The following is a 19,739-nucleotide window of genomic DNA, read 5'->3' as shown; positions in this document are numbered from 1 at the left end:
AGGGAGACACAGAATCGGAAACAGGCTCCAGGCTCCGAGCCGTCAGCCCAGAGCCCGACGCGGGGCTCGAACTCACGGACCGCGAGATCGTGACCTGGCTGAAGTCGGACGCTCAACCGACTGCGCCACCCAGGCGCCCCGAGGAAATGCACAAATCTTAAGTGCACCATTCAACTAGCTTTAGTAAATGACTAAAAGGAAGTAACACAAACGTCCATCGACATATATGCATTTCCAGTCGCCCCGGTAAGCTAAGCCATTACCCTTCCCAACAAACTTCAATCCCATTCTCTGACAGGCAACCACCGCCATTTCCTACCATAAACTGGTTTTGCCTGCTTGAGAATTCCATATGAAATGGAACCAAGAGTATGTGTTATTTGCTGCCTTTTTTCATTGAACAAGAAGCTTTTGAATTCATCACACTGATGACACAAATAGTGCTTTTTATTCACTGCGTAGCACGATTACAACACAGATTACAAACCCATTCCGTTGGTGCGCATTTGGGGCTATTATAAATTAAGCGGCTGAGAACTTTCTTGTACAAGTGTTTTAGTAAATGTATGTTTTGTATTTGTGGGAAAGATACCTAGGATTAAATTCACTGGATCATTGAGTAGGTGTACGTTTTGTTTTGTAAGAAGCTGTCTGACCTTTCCTCATCGTGGTTGTACAATTTGACACTTCTACAACAACATATCGGGGTTCCTGTTGCTTCACAGCCTTGCTGATATTGGGTAGTGTCATTATTTTTAAAATAGCCATTCAAGTGGCTATGAAGCAGTGTCTCATTTTGGTTTTAATTTGCATTTCCCTGATGAGCAATGATATTGAGCATTTTTTGTTGTTTAACTGTAGTTAATTTTAACATAGTCTTAAAATAAAACTCCCATGAAAAACCTGATGTGGAAAAAATGCACACTTTCCATTTGTTTTGTAGCAGTTTCTTCCCCATAAAATTTCATGACATGACTGATGTCAACCCCCTTCTTTCAGAGTCACCAAAGATATCAAGATATCCGCTGTTGCAAAACACACACATATGCACACATGTACAGTAATAAGTCCAGAGCAAGGTGCCCCTGCAGTAATTGCTGATTTCTTTGTTTGTTTGTTGATTGGTTTCTGGCTTAGGGGTTTGTTGTTGTTGTTGTTGTTGTTGTTGTTGTTGTTGTTGTTTGCCTATCATTTTATTTAGCTTATTCTCTCATGCTGTCTCCTGGGGATAGATCCCAAATATCACGGTTCCGCTTAAATTGCACTCCCCACCCACATCCCTCCATTTCAACACCTCCACAGCAAGGGAAGAATTATTTCTCAGGCTGAATTACATTCTGCGGAGCTTAGCTATAGTATTGTCTAGAAATGTTTAACTGACTTAAATAAGTTATTGATTTTTATTTTTCTTTCATCTTTAGCACCTATTAGAAACCTGTCATGTCAGTATGCCCATGGGATTCTCCTCCATACTCCCATTCAGTTTTCTCCTATCATTTCTTGCAAGATCAAGGTCATACCACGTTTCCACCCAGATATCTTCCTTGGTGAAGTTCACTTCATTTTTTTTTTTTTTACAAAGTCTATGCTATCATATGCCCAGTTTATGCTAACTTGCCATACTTTCTTTGTTACCTACTATTAATTCATAGTTTTATATGTCATTTCCATTGCAAACTGTACTTTTTTTCCTGAAGGTAACAGACCCTAAACATTTTACTTCTTTTTAAATCTCTACTCCAGAAACTCATTGGTTGGAGTAAAGCTGGTGTGTATTCACTTTAATTCATTGAAGAATTCAATAAAATAGAAGATTAATTCCCTCAGGATACAACAAAGCAAGTAGTTAAATGTTTAACCTTGTGTTTAAGTATCTCTGTGTTCAAAACAAAATGCAGAAATACATTATGCCTTGTAAATTTAAGAGTTAATCATTAGATTCATTTCCTTTACTACCGTCGACTGCCAAGGAGTTTTCTGTGCTATGAGCATTGTTTGGGTTATCCAGAACCTTTCTCAAACCAGCCTAACGCTCAGTGGCTTTAACATTAAGTACCATTTTACTTGCTACAGATCAAAAATGGAGGCAGGGTTCATGTGGTTCTTCATTGTGTGCAGGGGTTATCCCCTCTACCGGCGAGGCTCAGAAGGAATGTTCAAGAAGTCTTCACCCCTGCACCCCTGTGTCTGGCACCTCCGTGCTCCTCCGTGTGGCCCCCATTCTCTGCACGTGACTAGCTTTGGCTTCCACATAGCAGGGTTGTGACCAAGTAGTCAAACTTCTTATACAGAGGCTGGCCTCCAGAAGGAATGTTCTATCATGCAGGAATGGAGAGGTCTTAAGACCCAGCCTCGAGAAGTTTCAAAGTCACAGAGCATCACTTTTGCTGCATTTTAATGATCTAAGCAGGTCATGGCGAGTCCAGAATCAAGGGAAGGGATGGAAAGAGACCTCCCTTCTCAGTGAATGAAGTGGTGGGAATTTGTGGCTCACTGTGATCTATCACATGCATTCCTGACATAAGTCTATCTAGTTTAACTTGCTAGGCTTGTTTAATGAGGACTAGCAGCCGCATTGCAGGGTATTAGTCCCAGAGCTAGGGGCTCGCCCTCGCTGTGGATTTACAGTGGTTTTAGGTGAGTTCCCTTCCAGGAGCTCTTTGTTGTTTTTAACCTCCGCTTGCAAAGCACAGACTTGGAGGAGGCGAGCATCACAGCACCTTCCAATGAAAGAGGGCTTAAGAAAAGAAGAAACGCCATAAAAATCCTCTCCTAAATGCCATAACCTCTGGGGAGAAAAACTGCTAATACTATTTCATGTTATCTAAAGGCGTTTCTACTGACCAATCCTCAATAGGTAGTGTATTTGTATTATTATTTTTTTCAAGTAGTGATGATACCTGTCAAGGACACTGGCATGTCAGACTGCTCAATCCCAGCCAACTACAGACCAGATGTGATAACATGACAAAATAGAGTTCTTCACTGAATCTCTGACAAGGAGAAAAAAGTATGACCCCTATGCTTGCTTTTATTTTATTTTATTTTATTTTATTTTATTTTATTTTATTTTATCTTATCTTATCTTATCTTATCTTATCTTATCTCATCTCATCTCATTTCATTTTATCCTATGCTCTTCTATTTTATTCTCTTCTATTTTATTTTTCTCATTTAATTTTTTAATTTTTTTATTTGAATTTCAGTTCGTTAACATACGGTGCTAGATTAGTTTCAGGCGTATAACTTAGTGATTCGGGACTTCCATACTTCACCCAGTGCTCATCCAGACAAATACCCGCCTTCATTCCCATCACCTGTTTATGTCAACCCCTCCCCCACCTCCCCACTGGTAACCATCAATTTGTCCTCTGTAATTAAGAGTCTGTTTCTTGATTTGTCTCTAAAAATTTGTTCCCCTTGGCTTGTTTGTTTTGTTTCTTAAATTCCACATCTGAGTGAAATCATACATCACTTGTCTTTCTCTGACTGACTTATTTCACTTAGCATAATATTCTCTAGCTCCATCCACGTCGTTGCAAACGCCAGGATTTCATTCTAAAATTCACATTTTCCTATGTTATCCGTAAGGTAAAATATTGGCATTTCTGTTGTCTACTCTCTGACACAAAATACTGTCTTAACTTCCAAATTAGGACAAAAAGAAGGTTGTTGCTGTCAGTGGTGATGGGGCGTGGGAGGTGTGTGTGTTTGTCCAGTGACTCTGGGTAAAGCAACATTTTAGGCAACAATCAAGTCATTTCTCCGGATAGTGCATTAATTACATACAATTCTAATTTTGAGGGAATTTGATTTTTTGGTATTTTCTTATATTTTGAGGGCCAAAAAAGAAGAAAGGGGGTGTGATTTGTATTCTCGTTTTGACTTTCAGCCTGTTTGAAAAAAAAAAAAATTAAACCACCCTTACTTACATTATACTATTATTTTTTAACTATTTATACAATGAAACAGGAGAATATGTCTTCCCTGACTCTAGCAGAATCAGTTTATTATATTTTATACTGTGTTCCAACATTTTACTTCTTTTTGTATTTTCTTATATTAACTCATAATAGAAAAAAAAAAGTCACTTTACATTCCAGTAGTGAAAATACCAACTACAAATAAAAGAAAAAAATAACTAACTATAAATAAAAGAAACTACAAATAAAAGAAAACAAAAATTACATTCGTTTCTCTGGTTATTTCATTCTGGATAGCGGGGGTAAGTGGAGAGAATCTCTAGTCCTGTTAGGGTATCATTTTCCCCTATGCTGATAATGACCTGCACTTTGAAGGGGGTGATAACCCATTTTCTGGATTCCTGTCATTTCACTTCTGTAATGCTCTTGGAATCCATACAAAATGTCAAGGTCTAGTTTCTGTGTTTCCTATGAGAAGGGCTCATTAGAGTAATTCATCAGGGGCTTGTATGACTTAGAAATGGGTCCAATAAGGACTAAACCAACACCACCAACTGATTTCATTTAGACCATTAAGCACATTAGGTGATGAAGATTTTGTCAGTTCCTCTCTAGCCAGATTAAACCAACAAATTAAAAATGAAGGATGTCCTCACTGCCTGTGAATTTCCTGAGCTTCTTCATCAAGGCTCCCTCTGGAGTCCTCATATGCCCTATTGCCTTAAACCAACATGTAGGCATCAGAAGTCGAACAGGGACATGCTAATGACAACTGCCCCTGATGAGTTCTGATTTATCTGTGTATAATTGTCCCAATTAGAAATCACTAGGAGCACATCATAGAACATTTATAAGTGAAAACAGTGTTTCATTTCATAGGAAGCTTGAGTGAGTGAAATATGATAATGGGATTAATTAAGAAGAGGAAAATTAGTTTGTTCAAATCTATAGGATGAACAGAATTTAACAATTAAAAAAAAGAGATTATTATATAGTGGCCTAAGATGTAGTGCTACTTGAAAATGATAGATTTTCCATAAGGATGTCAACATCGCCCTCACTCTTACCCCCACAGAGAAATAATCTTGCCCACTCTGGACTTCTCTTGAATCAAGATATATACTGAGCTTAAGGGAAAAAAAATGGTAATTTCTAAATTTTGGTGTATAAAAACATAAAGCTTCGTTGTTTTTATAAAAAGATTTGTCATGGTGCACCATGAAAAAATATGTGCTTTGATCATTTCATCTATAGGGTAACTGATAGCTTAGCAGCAGATTAGTGAACGTTCTTATTCCAATTGGGGTTGTACAAATCAAAACACTCACTCAGTGGGTGACTGACTTACTCCACTGATGTTTTATGATAGAAGTATAGTAAAAGAGTGTAGTCCCTTTTCGTCACAATGCAACTCTGAAGAAGAGAAAATTCAGTGAAACAAGAGGACACTCCAAATATGAAGTTGAAGGTCCTGACTTGTACTAACTGTGCTGATCTTCATTCATGAACAAATGTGTAGTGAATACCAGGCAAAGAGCTTTATACTGAGGAATACAGAGATGAATACTGTTTGGTTTCTTGTCCTCAAAGAGGTCATCATCTAGCAAAGTATTAAAGACAAGTCATTGTGGTGTGTTTTGACAAGTGATAAGGCTGCTCTGGGCTCTCAGATGATGCAGAGCCTCAATCAGCCGGGACATCTAAAGCGCGTGGCTGAGGCTGGGTCCTCAAAGTGGGTTAAGGAGGTCCTTATAGACCAAGAAGATTCTGGAGAGGAACCTGAGTGTGATCTCACAGGCAGTGGGAAACCACTGAAAGCTTTTGAACTACTGGTTTCCATGATCAGCTTTCTGCTTTAGGATGTTGACTTTAGTGACATAGTGGGTAATTGATAGGAAGAAGAAAAGACTGCAGGCAGAGGAGAGAAGCAGTTGGGTGGAGTGAATTGGAGGAGAGACAGGGAAGGATTGGTTGATACTCTGTGCCTAGGACCTTAATGTCTATTTTCATTTAATCTCCACAATCTCAATTTGTGGTAACTCATGTTTAGAGCCGGTTATATAATCTGCAACACTCAAGTTCAAAATGAAAACATGGAGTTTTTTGTTTAAAAACCAGGGAGTGGAATGCCATTAAAGTTACTAAAAAGATACTAAAGCTTTTTCCTAACACATTCACAAGCGTGCTCTCTCTCTCTCTCTCTCTCTCTCCTTGTCATGATGTTTTTGTATTTACTATTTAATGTTCTTCTAAATAAAGAAATTAAAATTTTAAACTATTAGCATGAACTTTACCATTTATCTTTGTATTGTGCTTGCCAGATTTAAATGCAAATATAGGCATGCTTAATTTATATGTTAAATTACTGAAATGATACAATTCATATTTCATAGCCCATACATGCATACATATTTTGTTCTTGGAAGATCAGAGGAAACACTGCGCAATTTACCTCAACCATTTTTATTTCACTTCTCAATATGCACATATTCTACCAACATTCTCTTACTAAAGAGTAAGGAAGGACTGAATGGAAATAGGACTGGGGGCACCTGGGTGGTTCAGCCATTAAGCATCCAACACTTGATTTCAGCTCAAGTCATGATCAGTTCGTGAGATCGAGCCCCATGTCGGGCTCTGAGCTGATAATGCAGAGCCTGCTCGGGATTCTCTCTCTATCTCTCCCTCTCTCTCTGCCCCCCCCCCCCAACATGCTTGCTCTCTCTCTCTCTCTCAAAATAAATAAATAACATTAAAAAAAAAAGGAAATAGAACAGTGGATTGTCATATCTTTTCCTTTCCTTCTAGGTCATCATGTTCATCATAAGTAGTTGGCAGACACAGGAGAGTAACATGAGTAAGAAAGAATATGATAGGGTGTCTTGATTGCTCGTGGTTCTTAGAACATCATTGCCTTCTTCTTTCAAAGCAAGTTCTGGTTCAGAGGGTGAGCATGGCCTTTTGGGGGCAGTCAGCAAGTACTCCTGCTTACTCAGTCATAAACATAACATGTTTACCTGGTACTCGCCTTGAGTCTTGCTCAGCTCCCACAACACATCATGGCTCCAACAGGGCACTGCACGCATTCTGTGAATGAGGCAGGACAGAACAGAATTACACATACATTGTGCATATCCACATCCTCATGCCTATGCTCCACCGTCTTGTTGGATTCCACTTGCAAAACACAAGTTCAAAGATAGGGGGGCCCTCTGAGTGTGACACAGTTGTAATTTGAGACAACTGCAAGGTTTCTAGCCCATGGAGCCCACCCTGGTAGTATTATCTCAGTACCCAGCAGGAGACTGAGGTTCCAGAAGGATGCGACTTTGCATGTTCCCCTCGGGCTGTGGGGCATTGGTGGTGGGAACTAAAAAGAACGGTGTGGCAGGCTTTATTCAAGGGGGGGCCTTGAATACAGTGGGGTTTTTCAGTGAGGGAGAAAGATTGGGCCCAACTCTAAATATTACAAGGAAAAACGGGAATTTAAAGCCAAGGACCAGGGTGGGAGTCAATGGATAGGAAGTTACTCAGAGGAACCATCAAGAGTAAGGATGGGGGGTGCACCTAGGTGGCTCAGTGGATTGAGCATCTGACTCTTGATTTCAGCTCAGATCATGATCTCATGTTCATGAGATCAAGCCCGGCGTCAGCCTCTGCCCTGACAGCACAGAACCTGCTTGAGATTCTCTTTCTGCCTCTCTCTCCCTCTCTCTCTCTCTCAAATTAAATAAATAAACTTAAAAAAAAAAAAAAGGAGTAAGGAGGGGTGGTGGGATTCTGGCTAAACTGACCTACCAAGATTCATGCTAAAGACAGGGCAGGTGAGCAGACATCATCAGAGGATGAAGAACCAATGAGATATGCAGGGTCCTCAGACATCAAGTGGGAGGGATTCTAGCTATCCTGGCTCAGAAGGATCCTTGTTAGAACTAGACTCTGCCAGGAAGGTCATGAGAGCCCAAGATTGGGCCTCGTCAAAAAAAGAGCTCGCAGGAGCCTAGCCAAAGTTTGATCAAGGAGAGAACCTTGTGGATGGGAAGTTAACACCTACCCTTCAGTCACTGAGCTCTTTATAGCACCAGGGAAGAGAGCACAAAAAGATCCAACAAGGCAATGGCAGGGAGTGGTTTTCAAGGCACATTTCCAGTGCAGAAATGATGGGTAGATGCTAAGGATCCCAAACAATGATTCTGGGAAAGATAAGCTTTCATATATTAAGAATATTAATAGATATTTCAATTCATGGATTTTAAAATGGTTTTATACATCTGGCAGGCAGTACAATTGTTTAGTGAGATCTCACATTCAAATCCTCATTCTTTCTTCAAAAGAGGACTCGAGACAAATAAAGGCGCCCTGCGATGGTAAGATAGGGAGAAGATGGAAAGGCTGATCCAGCTTTTCAGTTTCAAACACCAGATATTAAGGGCTGGCTGGAAAGAAGGCAATTTTTAATGTGTGAATTTTTCCCCACCACAATAAATACGGAAAGCCACAGACAGATGTAACCAAGGAAACCAATTCCCAGGAGTCGGGATAGTGGGTAGGGGGTTGTGGAAGCAGATTGGCACCAGGGTGGCTCCCCTGTGAATTGGCGGGAGGAGCGGGAGTGCGTCTGCCAGGTGTGAGCCTAACTTGAATAAATATGCTTCCAGAGAGCCAATGAATTGTATCATGTGAGGTCTCTTGGACTCACCTAGAATGCATTAAGACTTGTATTTTGCTCTAGGACTGTAAGCCAAAATACCATTTTTAATTTTCCCCAAAAACATATGGCAATGGAAGTTAATACAGGGGCCTGATGAGCAGGGAGCTTAGATATAATGGATGAATTTTCATTTGGAAGCAACACTATTCCTTGCATCTGAATGACAGTGGGCAGTATGATTGGTATATTATGCTCCAGGGATAATGCCTTCATTCACAGAACAAAGGAGAAGAGAGCCCAGGGCAGAGTCACTTGAGTTCTACTGAATAAAGAACAAAAAAGATAATCAGAAGTTAGCAGTGGTTTCTTTTTTTATTTCTTCCCTCTCTCTTTGTTCCTTCCTTCCTTTGTCTTTACTCCACTCTTCTCAATGCCTTTTTAATTCTTCTTTAATTATATAGAAATAATTAAATAGTATATTGCATATAGAGAAAACAGTTCAGGGGAGAAAGAAAAGAAGGCATACCAAACCATACCCCACTGTTTTTTAAGCTTTTTTTTTTAAGTCTATTTGTTTTGAAAGAGAGAGAGAGTGCATGCTTGCAGGGGAGGGGCAGAGAGAGAGGGAGAGAGAGAATCCCAAGCAGGCTCTGTGCTGTCCGTGTAGAGCCTGATGTGAGACTCAGTCTCACTGAGTGTGAGATCATGACCTGAGCCAAAATTAAAAGTCGGACGTTCAACCAACTGAGCCACCAAGCACTCCTATATTTTAACCTTTTTATTTTGAAATGGTTATAGATTAGTGGGAAGTTACAAAATAAAATACACACAGGCATATCCTATAACTTCTCCCAGTTCCCATCAATGGCAACATCAGTGGTGTTGCCACGTGGTACAGAATCACAACCAGGAAACTGACGTTGGTACGTCGGCGCTGGCTTTCCCTAGTTGTACACGCACTCCTGTGTGTGTGTGTGTGTGTGTGTGTGTGTGTGTGTGTTTAGTTCAGCTCAGTCTTATCAGATAAGTAGCTTTGTGTAACCACCACCACAAGGACATGCAGGATGCCTTCAGCACCATAAGGCCTCGTGTTACCCCTTTATAGTCACACACACACTCACCCTCCGTCTGGAAGCCCTGGAAACCGCTGATCTATCCTCCAGTTCTATAATTTCGTTATTTCAAGAAGGTTATTTATCTTTTTTTACTCAGCATAATTCCCTTAAGATCCCTCCAAAAAGTCATTTGGGACATATTATCAATAATCCATTTCTTTTTTATTGCCACATACCTCCCTTTGGCATGGATGTATTAGCGTGTTGAATCATTCACCTGTTGCAGAACATTTGGTCGTTTCTAGTTTGGGGCATTTATGAATGAACTATCAACATTTGTGCACCCATTAAACATTTGAACTGAACCTTCAAATGGTTTTTAAAACCACTACTGATCATAAGGAAGTAAAGACCTGTAATGCCATGAGAGTTGTTCATGAACATGACATGATTTCTGCTCCATAAGGACACTGAAATTGAAATTTATTTTTACAAATCATCTGTTGCTACTCAAAGACAGAAAAACAAAAGATTCAGACTTCTCTTTTCTGTGAAACAGGCAATGGTTATTCGCATAAATTTCCATTAAATATCTAAGAAGTGTTAGCTTCACTTATATTAATGAAATCATTTCACTCTCAGTCAAGTTCAGTACTCAGGGTTTGACATATCTGTAATAGACACAAAGTTATGAAGCAAGAACAGATGAAAGCAAAGCAAAGCAGGGAGTTTCAGAGGAACAGAAGAGTGAGGGACACCCCTGAACACGATCTCACACATGAGCCCAAGAAGCTAGGAAAATATAAACTTGACCCCTCCTTTTGTCCAGAGATGTCTCCAAGGTTAAAGTGCTCCCTTCACTGAGCAGACCCTAACAACAGGAATAATTCTGGAAGAATGACTGCAAAAGACTGATACTTGGAACACCTGAGAACCTTCAGATAGGTACCACCTCTGTCAGCAGACAAACCTACTTCTCTTCTCTTGCCTGAGAAATCACTTACGAATGATCAGACTGCAAAACGCAGTGAGCTCTCTATTCACCCTCAATATTCATGAGTGAAGCCATCAGGCTCACCAAAGATCTAACCCTGAGTTGCAAGGGACCCCAAAGGAGATTATGAATATCATGATGTATAATGCAGGAGTCTACACTTAGCACAGAAATGGCATAAACCACTCAGTTTCTGGTGGTTTGGAAGGCATTTCAAAATATTACAAGATCTCAGAATTAATTCATTAACAGTATCCCTGGTCATCTGCAATTGCAATTTACTACATTCTGATTTATGGAGTGCTCACTGACAAAAATATTATGATAACTTTATTGTTTAATGTGGCTGGCATTCAGAAATTTTGCTTCAACAACTGTAAAATTCTGATGCATTCGCATAAGCATTTAAAAAAATACCCAGCTCATGCATGAGAAATCTCTCAGAAAACTACAAAGGGAGCTATAACGTGAGAATTTTCTAGTTTATAATTTACCATTTGTTCCTCCTTCTGATATTGAATTTTATGCACAATGTGCCTCTTGTAATATAACTACAACCAATGGCAAAACTAGAAAAGCATTTGAAGAAGAGAAACTTGAAAATATGTGTTTCCCATGGTAAGACCTTGACTTTGTGTAGATAGTGCCTTTAAGGTATTGAGCCAACGGCTAATTCTTTGTCGTTGCTAGAAACTGGAGTCCGTATTTTGAAGGAATTAAAACAAACCAGAATTCATGTTCATTTCCTGTTGTTCAGCTCTGGCTGGCCAGCGCACAACCCTGACATTGTTGTGGTACTCCGAGATAAACATTGCAGCCGTGTGTATCCAGGCTACGGCATGGGAGCCATTTTGCGGTATCAGTTTCTTAGATAATTTGTCAGTCAAGAGCTCCATCCAGATTAACTTAGGAATATGAATTTCCCTTGCCTCAAAATAAAAGAAATTAATAATAGCAATTTGGGTCTGATTTATTTTCTTCCAAGGTTTTGAAAATAAGTTTTTTACTACGGGAAGAACAGTAGTGGTTATCAGCAGGGGCATTTTGTGCTGGACCGATGGGAAAACTTACAGCTTAAAAGTGAGTCCTCTTTCTTTGGAAATCACAGACTGCCTCTTTTTCTCCACAGCTTTAGTGTAGAAAAAAAGAAAAGATGGACAATGTAAATTCTACAAAGGCTATATATAACATATTGGTGAGATGGTATTTATTGGCCCCCAGCGTGGACAACTTGAATCGCATATGGTGGGCCTATGGAACTTTCAATTCTATTAGTTGGCTGTGCTCTCTCAGCCTTCTGTTCTGCATGTGATAATGAGAGCTTACTTTAAAAAAAAAAAATAATGCCTTCTGTGTTCCCCCACTGTTTTGTGGGTTTTACATACATTGGTTTTCTAAAGATCCCTCTGGGAAATTCTAGTAAATCTCCATTTTATAAATGGGGAAACTGATGTTTAGAGAGATTAAGTGGTTTGGTAAAGGCCCTACGGTCCTGTGTGCAGTAGTGCCTTGAACACATCTTCTCGTGCAATGACTCTCCGAGCTTTGCACGCTTGCTTCCCACACCTCTAGCGACTGCAACGTCCTGGTGAGCCGCACTGCGTCTCTCTGTTCTGTATGCCCAAAGCCACCATGAGCGCTCACCATGGGTTTGTGCTGACTTTGTTTCCATTTTCTCCAGGACTGGCAGTCACCAACAGGCTAGGCACAACACCACCGTGCCTGGGTATTTTCTTAATGTCCATTGTTCTCACGTCCCCACGTCTGTCCCCATTTTAACCCTCCCACAACAGACCACAGCGGGCTCCAAAGGATGAAAGAGAGTAGGTCATAACCTACAGGCCATGTAAACCATTTTAGCCATGTGTAATAGAATAAGAAGCAATTCCGTCCTTGCTCAGGTAGTGCCAGGCGCCGATCTACTGAAAATACATCACTTGATATAAACTAATTTATTTCACCCACAAAATGTCTGCACTTCTGCCCACAGAGTTTAAGTCACTTGCCCAAAGTGTCCTAGACTGAAAGCAGCGAAGCTGGGCTCCAGTCTCAGGGAGTCTGTCTTGTGAGTCCACACCCTTGGCCACTACACACGGCCCCCTGGTTCGGGAGCTTTGCGGTCCTCCAGCTAGGTGGTGTAGCCCTGCGAACATTTTTATGATAGCTGTAAAATTATATTTCTAATGAGAAGAGGTAGAGCGGGAAGAGGATGTATGATCGAAGGAAGAAAGAAACATGCCAGTTGCATGGCGGAGAGATCAAGACACTCATTTGGGAATATATCGCAGATGCACGTAGAGACCACAAGGCAGTAGAAGGATGGAAAATCAGCTCCACAGGAAGTTCTGGGGGGAGCAGGGTTCCTCACATATCCAAACAAATATGGTCTGGGTACAGTGCACTAAACAGCTGCCTACCTCTCAGCTCCACGAGCTGCCGCTTCTCACCATTTTTAGTGAATATGTCACATTTGCACATATTTGGGACTTTTGACCCAGGTCATTTTATCTTGCAACCAATACGCATTCTTGTGAGGTGGCTGCATGCAAGACCATATACTAAGAAGTATTTTATGGTAGAGTACAATTTTAGGTCATACTGACATCGTAAATATAAGGGCCTTTTTTCCCATAGGCGAAGATCCAACATCAGTTCCGCAAACCTTTATTTCACAACAGTTTCTCTAGCTTATGTTTTAGGTACATTGCTTAACTTGAAAGCAAACTAACAAAAAGAAAAAAAGGGAAAAAAAACCCTCATAGTTCCTTGCCTTTATTTCATTTTGAGTCATATTGTGAGCAATAACGCATCACACGATACAGTGTAGGGATTGATGCTCTGGGCATCAGAAAGCTGAAAAAGAAAATAAGAAAATATATTTGTGCAGCTTCATGACAGACAGAGTAGCTATAGTAATGGCTTGCTTTGTGTCTTTTCCTGACATTAAGCAAACTCTCTGAACTTTCATATTATATATATTAGAAGTGGCCTGGAGGTGGGTAAGGATCCTATCATGCTGGAAATGATGAGGGTGAAAATCACTTCTCTAGGAGCTCAAAGGTTATTCTTTGGTTTCAACTAGTTTTTCCCCAACATCATGCCCGCAGAACTTGAAAGTTATTGGTTACTTACTTGAAATGTTTAAGCTTATATCAAGACATAGCCGAAGTGATCCTGTCATTTTTATCACATAGAAAATAGAGACAAATAGTAATTACATCTCTAAAACCATTCTTTTCCTCTATTATTTGGACTTACATATTTCATATTTTTTTGCATTATTTGAATTTCAACTACGAGTGATTTATCAACAATGAGAATATTATGTAGAACTGGGTCACCAAGATTTATCTAAGCGTTTAAGGAGACGTTTCTAGATGTAAGAATCATGATGTTTTCCTAGTCCAAGTAACAAAGGCATTCCTAAGTTAATGTTAAGATTTTCCCTCATTTTTTATGAAATAAAACATTAAGAATAAAAGAGAAATTCCCTTTTAACCCACCTCAGACATTTCTCTCTGTTCCTCAGAGGCTACCACCGTCATGAAATTCAGTGTATGAGGCCACCTGGGTGGCTCAGTCGGTTAAGGAACTGACTTTTGATTTCAGCTCAGGTCATGATCTCACAGTCATGAGATCAAGCCCCGTGTCATGCTCCATGCTGAGCATGGGGTCTGCTTGGAATTCTGTCTCTCTCCCTTTGACACTTCCCTGCTTACACACATTCTGTCTCTAAAATAAAAAAATATATACATATATTTTTTTATTTTAAAAAGAAATTCGGTGTATCTTTTTAATCTATGTTTATATGATTTCACTCAATAGATAGACAGACATATAGTTGAAAAACTAGCTTAAACCAAAGAATAGCCTTTGTGTATATACGTGTGTGTATACATATATGTATATGTATTTATACACAATATCATTTAATCAATGTTTTTAAAATTCACATAATTGGGATCATGTAATACATATGTGAAATTTGCATTTCCCACTCTATATTTTACATTTGAGAACTACCTAGGTTGCTTCATTGTGTATTTGGCTAATTTATTTTAACTGCTGAGTAGTGTTGATTCCATATATACGTTCTCTGTGTATGCAATCATATTATTTACATTTGTCCATTCCCTATTACTGATCCCTTAGGTTATTTCCATTGTTTTGGTACTGCTGACCTCTAGGCATGAACAGTCTTGTAGAGGTGTTCCGGGCATAGGTGCTCAGATTTCCCTGGAAGTTCTACCTAAAAGCAGACTTACTGAGTGATTAGGCATCTGCATATAGGACATGACCAAGTATTGCCTCATTGCTCACCGAGGTGACTGGTTTATTCTCACGTGCAACGTATGCGGGTTCTTGTTCCCATCTTCTGTCCAGCACATAATATTGTCAGACTGTCTAATTGTTTGACAGCCTGTGGAGTGTAAAGAATTGCCTGTATTTGGTTTTTATTCTTTCAATTGCTAATAGGCTTGAGTATCTTTTAATATGTCCAGTAACCATACATTCTAGATTTTTTTCTACTGTGCATCAGCTATATGTATACATACTGACCTTGCTTTTGTTTGACCTTTTTCATCTTTATCTTAAAATGATTTGTAGGAGTCATTTTAATATTTGTGAGTTATCTGCGCTGCCAATATCTTCTCCCAGGACATGGCTTGTTTTTTCAACTTAGTTTCCGGTTTTATGTTTACGTTTTTGCTTTTATCACACAGGGGTGTAATTTTGATGCTGCTAAATGTGCGAATAGAATGGTAGTTCAGAATGTGGCCTCTAGAAGCAAGAGACCCAGGGTCGTAATTCTCCCTCCACTGCTTGCTGGATGTGGGACCACCAGCAAGTTCCTGAACATCTTTTTACCTCAGTTTCATTATCTGTAAAATGGGAAAATAGTACCTGTCTCAAAACTGTTGTCTTGGAAATTAACTGTAAATCAACCAGAATATTGCCTGGTAGAAAGCTAGAGGTATGTAAGTGTTAGCTATTAGGAGTTGTGCTTTTAATATATTGTTTTTAAACTCTTTCCTAGCACTACTGATTTATGGACATATTTCTGTATACATTTAAAGGTTAAATGTTAGGTCATCTTTGTTACAAATATGTATTTTTCTCACAATAATTGGGTTCTGGAACTTGTACATAGTTTTATGTTTAAATACATACTGGCTAATCTAAATTATATCTATATCTTTATTAAATTTAGTTCTTTACAGATTACTTCTATTTGAAAAAAGAGCATTTTGGTAGTGAAAGCAAACTTTAGTTTCTAAAATTGAACATGCATGGAAGTTACAAGTGTTTCAGAAATAACTTTTATATTATACTAAATTGAATGCTGTAATTGGGAGAAAGTTCACCATGAGTAACATCCAAACACTTGAAGTAAGAATGTGTGAGACACAGGCATAATCTGTGTTTATCGGATGAATAAATAGTTTGTTTGCTTTTTTAAAAAAGCATCCACCTAAAAGCAGCTTTTAGGAGAAGAAATCAAGTATATAAGATATACAATTGCATAGAATCCCCTAACAGAGAGTCGAGTGAGCACTTAATGGAAATAAAATCCAAAGCAGGTCTCTCTTGGGACTTCTATTTTCTGTGATCAGTCATACTTTTAATGCATTTTAACTGTGCTAAAGGAATCAGGATTTTAAATGATTGATGCTCTTTATCTGGCGAAAAGGAAGCTTCCTCTGCTTTGAGAGGAATAGTTTCATATTCACTGCGAACGGCATTCTTTCAAATGTAAGGGGAAAAAAATGTCTCATCTTGTTTCTGTTGCATCATCAGATTGAAACACTTTTGAAAGAGATGAACAAAAAGTAAATATTATAGGAAACTCTGATGTGTGGTCTGACACATAAAATCACCCGTTATTGTACATGAGCAGATACATCTCACAGGATGAGTAAAAGCTGTCACACCACCTTATTTGTGGTAGAGTGACCCAAGACATTTTCTCCCAGCGCTCCACGGCAGAAATGTAAGCTAGAGAAGCAAGAAACACCTTACAGACTCAAACACTGCCACATTTCTCTATTACTCAGTGTGACATGTATTCAACAGAAACAAACCCCCCTCCGGCTCCAGCGTTTTCACACAACAGTGGTTTATTTCCCACTCGTGCTGTGTCTTCTCTGGGTTGGCCGCAATCTTCCTCCCTCCTACTCAGGGACCCATCTCAGTGGGGGATTAGGAGAGAGAGAGAGAGAGAGAGCATGAAAATCTCGTGCCTGGCCTTCTGTGCTTGGGGCAGGAAGTGGCACTTGTCCCTTCCTCTCACGTGGCGCCATCTATGTGCAAGGGCACATAAAGTGCGCTCTTCGCTGCCCTGCGAGCAGAGGAGTGGTGAATGCAATGACTTCTGTTGACTTATTCGTATTGTTTCCGGTGGGAAGCCCTTTGAGTGTGTGTTTCCCTCCACAACGTTTTATTGTGAGTTAGAAACATGAGCTTTGGAGTTTGGCGGATTACTTTAAATCCTTGTTGAGTTCCTTATGATCCGTGTGGTCAAGTTATCTAACGCCGAATAAGCCCGTTTTCGCCATCTCCCAAAAAGACCATTGTGGTTGACAGGAATCAGAGGAGCCAAGGTATACAGTAAGCACTTAGTAAAGGGTGATACTGACAAAAGAAACATAGCAGCATAGAGATAGTAGTAAATCCTAGAGGGTTAACATGAGACCATCTTTATTGTACGAGAAAAATATTGTTACCGGTTTCCTGGGGCCGCCATAACAAGTAACCACAGCTGAGTGGCTTAAAACAAAAGAAATGTATTCTCTCAAACTCTTTGGAGGCTGTAAGTTCAAAATCAAGGTGTCAGCAGGGCTGTGGTCTCTATAAAGGCTCGGGAGGAGGATCCTTCCTTATTTCTTCTAGGCTCGGATGGCTCCAGGCATTCCTTGGCTTGTAGATGCCTAATTCCAGTCTCTTCATCCTTTTTCATATAACCTTGTCTTCTGTGTGTCTCTTGTAAGGACAGTTATCATGGGATTTGGGATGATCTCATCTGAAGACCTTTCCCTTAATTTAAACATCTACTAAAACACTTTTTTCCCGGGCGCCTGGGTGGCTCAGTTGGTTAAGGGTCCAACTTCGGCTCAGGTCATGATCTCACGATTCGTGAGTTCGAGCCCGGCGTTGGGCTCTGTGCTAACAAGTCAGAGCCTGGAGCCTGCTTCAGATTCTGTGTCTCCCTCTCTCTCTCTGCCCCTCCCCCACTCACATTCTGTGTGTGTGTGTGTCTCTTTCTCTCTTAAAAATAAATAAGCATTAAAAAATATTTTTTCAAAAGCGTTTTTTCCATTAGTAGTCATATACAGTTTCTAGAGATTTAATGTGGACATATCTCCTGGGGGTGAGGGACACCATTCAACTTACTACAACTATGAAAGCATTTTTTTTATTCCTATTTAAAATCGCACTTACTGGGGCACCTGGATACCTCAGTTGGTTAAGCCTCTCACTCTTGGTTTTGGCTCAGGTCATGATCTCACAGTTCATGAGTTCAAGCCCACATCAGGCTCCATGCTGTCAGTGCAGAGCCTGCTTGAGATTCTGTCTGTCTCTCTCTCTCTCTCTCTCTCTCTCTGCCCCTCCCCTTCTCTCTCTCTGTCTTCTCTAAATAAATAAATAAATAAATACACTTAAATTTATTAAAACAATAAAATAAAATGCTACTAACTGAACCAGTGCATGCAACTTTTAAAATATTGACCTTAGGATTACTTTTCTGTTTTAAGTGTGGAACTTTATAGATAACATATTACCACTATATGGCACAGACCTTTTTGAAATAAGAAAAAGTTGCTTTGGATTGAATTTGTAAAGTTATCATTTCATGTATCAGTTGTGTGTATGGTTTTCACCATTGTGCAGCTGTTTTCCAGTTTGATAAAATGGATTGGTCAGGGAGAAAGATGCCCAGGAAACAGTCACATGTCCCTTAAGATACTATTCTTGTGTTCATGTATACCGATCGCAGCTTTTCTGAACACTGATTCATACCAGAATTCCCTTTCCTTTTCCCTCTGTAAATATATCCAGAAGCCCCCTCTAAGGTACAGATTAAAGGTCTAAAATCCACTTGCTGTTGTGCAACTGATGAGCTATTCATAGAAGCTGCTGGATCAGAGTAAAAGATTTAGTGAAATAAGTGTAGAAAATCATTCTCAAAATGATACCTGTCTGTAATTGGCATCTAGATTTCTTACCAATCATTGACATATAAAAAGGGGCATGTAGAAAGTATTTGCATGTGTAATGAAAGAGTTATGCACGTGTAGACATTTTAAATTTATTTATATATTTAATAAATCATTCAAAATTAACCTATGTCGCCTTCATAGATGAACTCTGCACATTGTCTTTGGCACATCGTGTATATGAACAACCCTTTCTCCCTAGGTCGTCTTATAAGATGTATTTGTAAAGCGAGAAATCAGGACTGTATATTCAATTGGTGGTAAAGTGTTATAATTTGTAAATGACTTAATTTGAACTAATAATCAGCTGAAAGGAACTGCTCATGTGATATGTCTAGAAGAAGGAATAAATTTATCGAGCCTTCTTTATAATGCAAAAGGAGGTTATTTCTTTCCTAGACAATCTCACAAAGTCTATATGAAACTAGTCAGACTCGTATTTTAAAATAACTAAAATTGGGTAGGACTGCATCTATGTAAAAGCTGTTGCAAGAGAGGAGTATAATAGGTTGGGCTTTGTAAAAAAAAAAAAAGAGCTGTTCTCTGAAAATTACTGAACAGTGTCCATTTATAACACACTAGTTAGTGCCTGTGAATCAAAAGAGATCTACATCAAATGGATTACAGTTAAGATTGTATCAAAATGGGATCTTTTTTCTCAGTAAAAATCTAAAGGACACACCATGGAGCCACCATTGCTACTCCAATGCATCTTTGTGTCTTCTAGTCTAGGGTTCTTGGTTTCTAACCAGTGCATTATATCTGTGTATTCTCTTTTTTACAGTTCAGCAGAAGAGCAGTTTCACTGGCAATCACAAGGTAAAGTACAGCTTCTTGATGAAACTTACATCCATTTCTACATGTATGTCTACTGATTAATATCCTTGTGAACTTTAGAAA

At 39.4% G+C, this 19,739-nt stretch overlaps 1 protein-coding gene across 6 annotated transcripts in view; it reads left to right on the top strand.

The window, feature by feature from the left end:
• CTNND2 (catenin delta 2) overlaps nucleotides 1-19,739 on the top strand; it is a 947,889-nt gene that overhangs the window by 489,491 nt on the left and 438,659 nt on the right. For all 6 annotated transcript variants that reach the window (XM_058715770.1, XM_058715751.1, XM_058715761.1 and 3 more), the window contains exon 4: nucleotides 19,624-19,658. In XM_058715770.1, coding sequence (XP_058571753.1) covers nucleotides 19,624-19,658 — 35 coding nt within the window. The remainder of the gene's footprint in view (nucleotides 1-19,623; nucleotides 19,659-19,739) is intronic.

The sequence above is a fragment of the Neofelis nebulosa genome, chromosome 1 (genome assembly GCF_028018385.1).
Source record: "Neofelis nebulosa isolate mNeoNeb1 chromosome 1, mNeoNeb1.pri, whole genome shotgun sequence".
Lineage (NCBI taxonomy): Eukaryota > Metazoa > Chordata > Mammalia > Carnivora > Felidae > Neofelis > Neofelis nebulosa.
Note: the sequence above shows the minus strand (reverse complement) of the source record. Positions and strands in the feature narration are given on the sequence as shown.